Consider the following 11,614-nt stretch of genomic DNA (forward strand, 5'->3'; position numbering starts at 1 on the left):
TGTTAATCACAGCCAGTGAGCCAATCTGGAAACAGAGGGGGCAGGGCCAAGCTGCGGCTCCATGTGTGTGAATGGACAGAGACGCGGCTTGGGAGAGCACCTGCTTGCAAGCTGCTTGCTGTGGGGGCACCCAGCAGGAGGAAGGAGCCAGGAGCTCCGGTGAGGGATCAGAAAAGAGGAGGATCTGGGCTGCCTTATGCAAAACTATTACACAAAGCAGGTTATTATAATACGTTTGTTATGTATAGAAAAAAAAAGGCTTTAAAGTGAACGTATTTTTCCAATTACATCTACTATTTATTTACTTTGCTGCTAAAAACCCCTCTGGGGGAACTTTCCCATAACATTATCCGGGGTGCACAGCACTATTACCTGTCCTTATATGTGTCTTTCCCATGCTAGGCTTTAAAGTGATTGTAGAGTTACATTTTTAATTAACCACTTGCCGACCAGCCGCTGACGTTATACGGCAGCAGGACGGCTCAGGGGACACAGTTATAACCCCTTGATCGCCCCCTAATGTTAACCCCTTCCCTGCCACTGTCATTTTTACATTGATCAGTGCATTTTTATAGCACTGATCAATTTAATAATGTCACTGGTCCCCAAAAAGTGTAATTTGGGGTCAGATTATACCTTTGGGATGAATAAGAGTGGAGCCCGAGTCAGGCCTTCTCGTCCAAAATCAGTGTCTGACCTCACAAATATACTTCTGAAAGAATAGTCAAACAGTCCCATAAACCTTGTGGACGGCCTTCCCAGAAGAGTTGAAGCTGTTATAGCTGCAAAGGATGGGCCAACTCAATATTGAACCCTACAGACTAAGACTGGGATGTCATTAAAGTTCATGTGTGTGTAAAGGCAGGTGTCCCAATACTTTTGGTAATATAGTGTATGTTTTAACAAAGCAACTGACCTTTTTTTTCTTTTTTTAAAAGTAGAAAACCATATCAAACAGGTCATATAATACATTGTTTGATATCTATTATATATTCAGGACACATTGAACCTCTGACTTGCCCCAGCTACTGTACATTATAAAATCATCTTGAACAAAGCGAAGGTTTACTTGGTACACAGCGCCATCTTGTGTTTAATGGTCATATAACAACTTCCTTTGAAGAAAGAAGACTTGCGATTGCTGGTTGCCTTCAGGAAATGATAGCTGCCAGGTTGTCAGGCTGATCCTGTGGTTTCAATACTTTCTGAATCACTGACCTGAAATAAATATGTAGGTCACACATATGCTGTACGCTTGTCTCATATCTGTGATTCAGATGGTAATGGAGCCAGAGACTACCAGATCACTAGCATAAATATGTCCGAGGCATCTCACTGCTTCTGGGCAGGATTGTAGGTTCTTGTTACAGAGTAAACAAAGGATTTCCCAGCACATTTACCAGCCAGCCTGCAAAACAACTGAATCGGCCTGGTTTAACAGTTTACATTAAAAACAGAGGGTCTTGTTTGCACACATTTGCAAATATATGCATAAGCCGCAGTGCCCACGCCAAGGGACCTCTGTATATACTGTGGTCCTAACGCAAAAATTCCAGAGATGCCTAATAGGAGGGTGTATAGGAATGGATAGATTAACAGCAGGCAGTGGCGGCTGGTGTTTTTTTTATTTTGAGGGGGCGGAAAATATCCAACACCATTTTGCTTTTCTAACACACCTGGGTGGGCTCCGAGTGCAATGCTCTGCAATCCGAGTCCACCTTATTTTGAAGCCTATGGCTTTAATAAGGTGCTTAAAAAAAAAAAAAACACACCTCCGTCGCTGTAATTCAGGCGCATCCTGAAAGGGGCCGGACACATGAATAGGGGGTGGCCGCAGCGGCCATGGATAGATTCATGCTATGGATGTATGTATGCATCTATCCATTAATCATAGGGGGTGGCATGGACAGAGGGGGCGGTGCCCATGCCCCTTTAATGGACAGGCCGCCCCTGACGGCAGGTATGCCTGAAAGAAGCCCACCCCTTCTTAAAAGGCACAGGGACGCACGTAAAAAAGGAGGGATACAAGTGTACACCTTGAGAGCGGCCTATTGGTTGAAATGCATTGGGGGGGGGGGGGTGAAGCTTATGCTGACATCTTTACACCTGCTGGGAGTTGGCAGGGGTGGTGGTTGTGTTTATATGCAATTTATCCAGGGCTTTTTTTCTTAGAGAATAGGTGCAGGAACTCCCCCTGAGTCACCTCTTTTCTCGGCACCTACCTACCTATGAGCACCATCCCTTGGTTTCACCCTCTACCCATCTCCCAGTACTGCTTTTTTTACAGAATACAGAACCAAGTATAATTTTGTAATTTGTATGGAATTTTTATGGAATTTGGCAATAACAAGAAAAGCACTAAAATAGATCCCCTGCAGATGGTAACAATAGAGCCCCCACCCCCAGCAACAATAGATTCCCCCATCAACAATGGACCACCCGCAACAAAATTCCCCCCAAGCTCTTGGCATCGACAACAGATCTCTCACAGCCAGCGTCAATAGACTTTATGGCAGCCAACAACAATAGACCCCTCCCTCAACAGTAGATCTCCTCCCAGCAACAACGGACCCCCAGCAATATAAGACCCCCCCTAAGCAACAATAGAACCCCCACCAGCAACAGTAGACCTCCTCAGCAACAATAGACCTCTAGTGCTGGAGGTGCCGGAACTGGGTTCCCGCTGAAAAAACACCCTGGATATATCCTTTTATTATGCAAGTAGATGCCCAATACTTATTACAATACATTTTGGGGGTTGCACTATGGAATGCTTGCTTGTCCCTTACATGGCAGAGCAGAGGTGCAAACAGTGAGTCCCCGCTGATGTACTCTGGAATTCCTGAAGTGCCATTGAATAACATAGTTAGTCAGGTTGAAAGAAGACACAAGTACTTCTAGTTCAACCAGAAAAATGTAATAAATAAAAAAAAAAATTATCATACAATCAAATATTCCCAATCCTATACCCACAATAACCTGTTGCTGTGATATCCCGTATGGTTCCAAGGCTGTGGATGGATGATTACTGATAGCATGCAGTTATAAGGCCAACTGTAATTGGGGGTCTTATCGCTTGGGAAGAGGCTGCAATTGGAGGCAGTGTTGATTTCACAAGGCTGCTTTCACAAGTGGAAACTTACGACCAGATTTGCAATGGTGGTGGAACCCTCCTACACATAATTACTTGTTTTATTTGGAATTTGCATATAGATGGTGGACTTCCATCAGGATTTATATTTACTGATTACTTGATTTTGTTTTATTTTTTGTGTTACTATGGAATAGTGGTGTCTCCCTCTGAATTTTTTATTTTTTTTCCTGTTTGGATTTAAGATGTTGGTACACGAATCATTTATTTTTCATAATATTATAATATAATATATAATATTATATATTATAATATGAGCCTTTGTAGTGGGATAACCAAGACACATCTAATTTAGTAACAGTGCAACATTTGTATTCTTTTAAATTTTGGCTCAGCACTGGTATTATGTGTTTGTGAGTGCAGTTTTGATTTTTGTTTGATGTGGCGCACCAAGAGCATTTTTTTTTTTTTTTTTACAATATAGGTAAGTAACTTTAATGCATAGCGGGGGTTATTTACTAAAACTGGAGTGTGCAAAATCTGGTGCAGCCCTGCATAGAAACAAATCAGCTTCCAGGTTTTGTTAGCAAAGCTTAAAGTGGAAGTTCCCCTTATCTGCTTCCTCCCAACCTCCGCTGGCCACATTTGGGACCTTTCGGGGAGGGGGGGAGGGACCTTTGACAGGTACCCTTCCCCACTTCCAGGAAACCTGGCTACGGCAAAGTGTGGTGAGGACCCACGGACGTTCAGCGCCAATCCTCCTCCCCCCACTGCCAGGCCATTCACAAAGCGCAGGGCACATGCATAGTAGGGCTTTGCTGCTGGTTTACCTGACAGGCAATGGCGGCAGCAGCACCCGAGAGCTGATGGAAACATCGGCTGGGGTGCCGACATCGCTGGATTCCTGGACAGGTAAGTGTCCTATTATTAAAAGTCAGCAGCTACATTAATAGTAGCTGCTGACTTTTTTTTTGTGGGGAGGCTGGACCTCCTCTGTAAATGAGCAAGCTGAAGTTAGAAGGTAATCGGCCACTATGCACAGCTGCACCAGATTCTGAGTGCACCGGCTTTAATAAATCTACTTTTAATAAATCTCCTCATGTGTGATATGAGCAAAAATAACAGGTTTACCTATATTCTATAATTATAACTGGTACATCACATTGGAACTGGCCTGCTACGCTTTAATAGAGGGGTTGCATGCAGTGCCAGGACAAGGTAATCTAGAGCCCAGGGCGTACATGCCAAACTGCGCCCCCCCCCCCCTTCAAGATGTATGAATAATCCCCCTCACAAAGACTGAGCATTAATCTGCATGCTTACCCCCTAAGCCTAAATTCACCCTCCTCCCAGTAAAAATCTGCCCCCCTGCTGAAATCTCCCTTTCAGCACCAATCTTTGCCCCCACCTCCCAATTCCCCCAGGTCAAATGCCACCCCCCCCATAAAAAAATTCACCCCTCCTAGGACACATCCTCTACCCCTAAAATTTCCCCTCCTATCACACATCTTCTCCTCCCCCTTCAAATCCCCCCTCCCAGTGCAAAGTCTCCCCTAATCCCCCTTCCTATTACTAATCTTTGCCCTGCCAATCTCCCAAATGTGCGACCCCCCCCCCAAAAAAAAAATTCTTTCTAGCACAAGTACTCTACCCCTAAAATTTCCCCTCCTAGAACACATCTTTTCCCCCCACTTAAAATCCTTCCTCCCATAACCCCATCCCAACACAAATCATCACCCTTAGCACCTCCCTCCCCCCCCCCCTCCAAAATGTTCCCTACTAGGACAATACTTACCCCCTGCCAACCCCCAAATTCCCTCTTTCAACACAAGTCCCCTCCCCACCAATCTCCTTGTGGCACCCCTCCTCCTCACCTCACATGATACCAGTGCCAAGCGCAACTGTCCCTCCTGCCCACCCTTTGTCCCGGCCCTGGTTGCATGTAAAAAAGAATGTGGACCTGAATCCAGAAACTGAAGTTTTGATATTTTATAGGAAACATTAAGAACTGTCAATTGTGTTCAAGTTGTACAAAAACAGCTGTGAACTTCCCCTGCATCTAGGCACTCCCCTGCATTGAGACCCATAATGGTGTGTATATAAAAGTGCATCAAATGCATTGCTGCGTCTGGCTGCTAGTCCCATCAGATTTGGAGTGAGATTTGGCGATACTGTGCTGGTCACTCCTTGCTGGAGAGAAAGCTGTACCTGTGGATCTACAGTGCAAGGATCTCCCTGGTTTTTCTTTATTCATTATGTAAACCTGTGCTTTCTCTACCTCTCCAGCTGCTTTTTGATTTTTTTCCCCAGTAGTCAACAGGAGGCAGCTCTGACAAGAGAAAGAAAAACCTTGCCTCTACTAAGATGACCACCTCTACAAAAGGGACACACTGACATGGTGATTCAGTATTAGGGGAAAAGATCAGATTAGTCCTTTGCCCTCTGCTTATCTTTTTGGGTAATTTTTTCAGACTTAAGGTCCACTTTAATATCAATTTAACTTTTGATTTTCTGTTCAGCTCACCGTGGTGACGTTGGCCTCCTTACAGTGGAACTCCCAATAAAAAGGAAGACCAGACAACTGGCTCTTCACCTGCAGCATCAGTGTGTTCTCTGTCCGCTGACAAGAGAACTGGCCGTGTCCATCATCCCTGGAATCCAGCAAGGGAAGGAGGAGCCGAGACAGATGGGAAAGGAAGGAAGAGATTGGAGCCTTCAGCCTTTTATTGAGTTCCTGCACAAAAAAAAAAACACAGAGAAGGACAAGCTTAGAATGTCTTTAGCCAGCACTAGACAGAGATGGTGAATGTACAATTGGTCACAAATCTGCCACTGAACATAAAGTGATTGTAAGGGCAGATTTTCAATTTTTTTTTGTATTAAATAACAAACATGTTTGGGGTTTCTGAGTAATTTTATAACAAAATAATGATTTCAGAATTGGCCTGGGTAAACAAGTAGTTAAATAAACATTATTTTAATTTTTTTTATATTTATACAATAAAATATCCTGGTCCTTTTCCTGATGAAGCCTTCTCGGCGAAACATGTTGAAATTTCGGGATGTGGGAATTCTTTGTATGCAATTACAGTACTCTCATGTGTCAGAAACAGGCAATGTGTGTATACCTTTGACTATGACTGTAACTGTATTCTTCGCTTTTTTTTTTTAATGTTTTTCTAAACAAATTTGTATTTTTTGTAATTTGGGTTGTTTTTTCATAAGTTGTACCTTTAACCACTTGCTTACTGGGCACTTAAACCCCCCTGCTATCCAGACCAATTTTCAGCCTTCAGCGCTGATGCACTTTGAATGACAATTGCGCGGTCATGCTACACTGTACCCAAATGACATTTTTATCATTTTTCCCCCCCCCAAATAGAGCCATTTGATCACCTGTGCAATTTTTAATTAGTAAAAAGACCGAATTTAAAAAATAAAAAATAAATAAAAAATAAAAATATAATTTTATTTTGTTATAAAATTTTAAAACGGGTAATTTTTGTCCATCATTGATGTACGCTGATGAGGCGGCACTGATGGGCACCGATGGATGGCAGTGATGGGCACTGATCGGTTACACTGATAGGCAGCACTGATTGGCACCACTGGTGGGCATTGATAGGTGGCATAACTGCCTCTTCGGTTTCTGGACCGATGTCCCTTTAAAATGAGTAGTGATCGGCTTTTCTTTTTTTTCTGCTCCGCTGTCAGCGCTTTTATTTTGATCATGTGATCAGCTGTCATGGCTGACAGCTGATCACATGGTAAGGGGCTGGGACCGGCCCTTTACTTGGATCGGTGATCACCCGAGTCTCAGAGACTTGGTGATCACACAGCGAGCGTGCAAAAGGGACGGCCCCCCGGGAATTCACATCCACGCTGTGGCCGTCATTCGGCCATAGCGCGGATGTGAAGTGGTTAAAGTCCCAGTCTTCTTCTCTATATGCTTAAGGGCCGGTTCACACTGCGGGCGATGCGAGGCGACACGACTCGCCTCGCCGCTATCTTACAAGTCGCCCCCGTTCTGTACAATGGAACCGTTCTGAGAGGAGCGACTCGAGTCGCTCCGACTCAGAAAAAAGGTTCCTGTACTACTTTCGGGCGACCTCGGGGCGACTTGCATTGACTTCTATACAGAAGTCATCTGCAAGTTGCCGCTGAGGTCGCGGCGAGGCAAGTCGGTGTCGCCTCGCATCGCCTGCAGTGTGAACCGGCCCTAAGTAGTTAAATAAACAGTTTAAAAAAAAAAAAAAGTCAATGGGACTGTGCCGCAAACCGCAAGCCAAATGCTTGGCACCTGGCTGCAGCATGTTAGTACCATTAAAACTTGCTGTTTGGCAAAAAAAATTTTTTTTTAAAAAAACAGACATTTAGGAGACGGATGGCCTACCAAATGGCTGACAGCAGCTGCTTAGCCGAGCTGCCCATATGTGAACCTAACCCAGTGAGGCGACACTGAAACCAAGAATGACCCGACTGACATAACCCGATTATATGTCACTGTAATGATTATATACACCAGTGAATGAGAACCTCGGCACCCCAGATGATTTGGAACTACATTTCCCATGATGCTCTGGCACTCTGCAGTGTAGATGGGCATCATGGGAACTGTAGTTCCAAAACATCTGGGGGTGCCAAGGTTCACCATCACTGATATACACTCACTGGCCACTTTATTAGGTACACCTATTCAATTGCTTGGCAACACAAATTGCTAATCAGTCAAACACATGGCAGCAACTCAATGCATTTAGGCATCTAGACGTGGTGAAAACGACTTGCTAAAGTTCAAACCGAGCATCAGAATGGAGGAAAAGGGGATTTTAGGGACTTTGAACGTGGCATGGTTGTTGGTGCCAGACGGGCTGGTCTGAGTATTTCTTGGATTTTCACACACAACCATCTCTCGGGTTTACAAAGAATGGTCTGAAAAAGAGAAAATATCCAGTGAGCGGCAATAGCGTGGAGGAAAATGCCTTGTTGATGTCAGAGGAGAATGGGCAGACTGGTTCCTGAGGATAGAAAGACAACAGTAAATCAAATAACCACTCATTACATCCAAAGCATGCAGAATAGCATCTCTGAATGCACATAACATTGAACCTTGAAGCAGATGGGCTACAGCAGTAGATCACACTGGGTGCCACTCCTGTCAGCTAAGAACAGGAAACTGAGGCTACAATTGGCACAGGATCACCACAATTGGACAATAGAAGATTGGAAAAACTTTGCCTGGTCTGATGAGTCTGGATTTCAGCTGCGACATTCAGATAATCGGGTCAGAATTTGGTGTAAACAACATGATATCATGGATCCATCCTGCCTTGTATCACCGGTTCAGGCTGGTGGTGGGGGTGTAATGGTGTGGGGGGGGATATTTTCTTGGCACACTTTGAGCCCTCTTAGTACCAATTGAGCATGGTTTAATTGTTGCTGACCAGGTCCATCCCTTTATGAATACAGTGTCCCCATCTTCTGATGGCTCCTTCCAGCAGGATAATGCACCATGTCACAAAGCTCCAATCATCTCACCACTGGACAATAAGGTCCCTGTCCTCCAATGGACTCCACACTCACCAGATCTCATCCAATAGAGCACCTTTGGGATGTGGTGGAACAGGAGATTGGCATCATGGATGTGCAGCCGACAAATCTGCAGCAACTGTGTGATGTTATCATGTCACTATGGAGCAAAATCTCTGAGGAATGTTTCCAACACCTTGTTATATCTATGCCATGAAGAATGAAGGCAAAAAGGGGGTCCAACCCGGTACTAGCAAGGTGTACCTAATAAAGTGGCCGGTGACTTTATATCTTGATTACAATTATTTCGGTTTGATTTAGTGAAGCCCTTATGTGTAATAAAACTTACTGACCTTTGACCTTTCCTGTATGACCTCCGCTCCCACCTCCTCACACCACACACTGCTGAGGTCGGAGAGCAGCAAGCAGTACGCCGAGTCTGTGAAAAGGACTTTACATAAGAAAGTGCGCCCAGCAATCTGCAGAGACTTCCATGGCAGAGGGAGGAGGCGGGCGTCCATATCCGGTGACACCGCCATAGCCCAACACCCTGCGAGAATGGAAAAGCAGACCCATGAGTACAGCTAATGCATCTCTTCACTAACATGCAAATATTTAATTTAGAAACTCATTGGAAGAAGTAAATCATACAGGAAATTCCAACCCATGAATACAATTACAGGTGCCGCGCTCGTTAACCGCGTGATCGGTGAATTAGTGAACCAATGGATATATTATTATATAATGCTGCAGCTGGCTAAAGTGAAAAAGTCCATCATTTACACAGTTGAACCTTGGATTACGAGCATAATCCGTTCCAGGAGAATGCTTGTAGTCCAAAGCACTCGCATATCAAAGCAAGTTTCCCCATAGAGGCCAATGGAAACTAAGATGATGCGTTCCGCATTGACTTCTGGCCACATGCGGTATTGCATGTAATAGAGGTGGGGGAGGGGGGGCGCCGGAGAGCCTCAGAAATACTGGGGGACAGCTTGGTATTTCTGAACAGTTGTTAATAACAAATAATAATAAAAATAATAATAAAAATGCCATAAAACTATCCCCTATTTTGTAGGCGCTATAACTTTTGCGCAAACCAATCAATGTACGCTTATTGCAAATTTTTTTCTTACCAAAACTATGTAGAAGAATACATATCGGCCTAAACTGAGGGAAAAAAATGTTTTTCTTTTATATATTTTTTGTGGATATTTATATAGCAAAAAGTAAAAACTGCTTTTTTTTTTAAAAAGTCGCTCTTATTTTGTTTATAGTGCAAAAAAATAAAAACCGCAGAGGTGATCAAATACCGCCAAAAGAAAGCTTTATTTGTGGGGAAAAAAAAAAGGACGTCAATTTTGTTTGGGTACAACGTCATACGATGTTGTCAGCTAAAGCGACGCAGTGCCGAATCGCAAAAAATGCTCTGGTCAGGAAGAGGGGGGGGGGGGGGTAAAATCTTCCGGGGCTGAAGTGGTTAATGCAACTTTTGGGTGTGCGGTTCTGATCCGACTTTAAATCCCATGCATCAAAAGTCACGCTGATTTGAACTGGGTGTGATTGAAAAGAATGGGGTGCGACTTTGATGTCCAAAGTCACATGAAAAAAAATAAAAAATAAAAAAATCGCACAAGTGTGATCAAAGGTTTTTTTTTTTTTGTTTGTTTTTTATATATTGGTGAATTAGGACGTTTTTTATGTTTTGTAGATATTTATTAAACGTGTTATAGTGTACGGTCCAAACTAGCGATGTCTCGTCACGTCACCCCTCCCCTCCCCTCCCACACACCGGTGACACCAACAGATCGCAGGCGGTCACTGGCGGATCGCTTACTGCAGTCACACCGGCCGAAATCTGTTTGGAGGATATAAAAACTGATGAATACAATGTATGAAAAAATAAAATACAAACAGATAATAAAACGAATAATAAACAAAATAATAATAATAAAAGTGGGCGGATTCTCAGGCATGGATAGACGATTGGTCGGCACCCATCGGCTTTTCACAGGTTGCTATGGGTTACCCCTGCCCTGTGCGCACAGGGATGTATATATATGAAGGAATGAAGACAATGACAGACCTTGCCCAGATCCTTCTATAGAAGGAATGAAAAAGTAACAGAATGAGCCCCAGAGAATGTCAGAGAGGAAATCAGAACACAGCAATCTTCACCCCACCAACTACCAACTACCCTCACCTTACCTGCTGCCAACCAGTCCGCCACATACAACCTTCCCTCGGAAAACACTGCCCCAAACAAACGTTCCTACACACAAGATGGATTACATTGTGTCTTAGGCAACACCACCATCTAGTGTCAATTTTACGAATTGCAGCGTTTGTTTTTTGTCGGTTATTTGTTAGTTTTTTGTTTTGTTTTTTAAAGTGGTTGTATACAATTTTTTTTTACTTTTACCTACAGGAAAGCCTATAATAAGGCTTACCTGTAGGTAAAAAAAATATCTCCTAAACCTGTATGGTTTAGGAGATATTCCCCTCGGTATGCGCCGCTGACTGCAGCGGCGCATGCACACAAGGTGATTCTCGGCTGAAAGCCCGGCAGTGGCCTGACCCGGTGTCGGGATGAAATCTCCCGCGCCCATGCGTGGGAGCCGCGATACCCAGAAGAAACGCCGAGGGAGCATGTCAGCTCCCTCGGCGTGGATCGGACCAGATGTCGGGGCCTCGTTCTAAGGTAAGTATTTCATATAGGGTTGCCATCTGTCCAGGATTCACCTGGACAGTTCGGGTTTGGAATCATGTGTCCGGGTTTCAGACAGCCTGAAACTGGACACATTATTTAAACTGGACTATGGCCTCCCAGCAGGGTTGCTGGCTGCAGTTGTCTAAGCTGAGAGTGTCTGTTACACATTTTCACTATGCCCAAAGCCAGCCCTGCCACCCCCCCCCCCCCCCAAACACACACAGAAGGGAGAGGAGAGAGGGCTAGATCTGAACCTCTTTCCCCCACCCCCACCCCTCTGCATCTGC

General features: G+C 44.3%; 1 protein-coding gene across 3 annotated transcripts in view; it reads right to left on the reverse strand.

Annotated features, from left to right (window-relative positions):
- The window catches only part of NHEJ1 (non-homologous end joining factor 1), a 282,429-nt gene extending 271,545 nt beyond the window's left edge, over positions 1 to 10,884 (reverse strand). For all 3 annotated transcript variants that reach the window (XR_013261792.1, XR_013261791.1, XM_077447878.1), the window contains exons 1-3: positions 10,826 to 10,884; positions 8,974 to 9,170; positions 5,616 to 5,825 (exon numbers count right to left, since the gene is read on the reverse strand). Coding sequence is in view for 1 of the 3 variants with exons in the window: in XM_077447878.1 (XP_077304004.1) it covers positions 5,616 to 5,825; positions 8,974 to 9,159 (396 nt within the window). In the remaining 2 variants the exon portion in view is untranslated. The remainder of the gene's footprint in view (positions 1 to 5,615; positions 5,826 to 8,973; positions 9,171 to 10,825) is intronic.
- Between the last annotated feature and the right edge of the window lie 730 nt (positions 10,885 to 11,614).

Source organism: Lithobates pipiens, unplaced genomic scaffold (genome assembly GCF_037356315.1).
Source record: "Lithobates pipiens isolate NorthernLeopardFrog02 unplaced genomic scaffold, aLitPip1_a1.2 Scaffold_22, whole genome shotgun sequence".
Classification (NCBI taxonomy): Eukaryota; Metazoa; Chordata; class Amphibia; order Anura; family Ranidae; genus Lithobates; species Lithobates pipiens.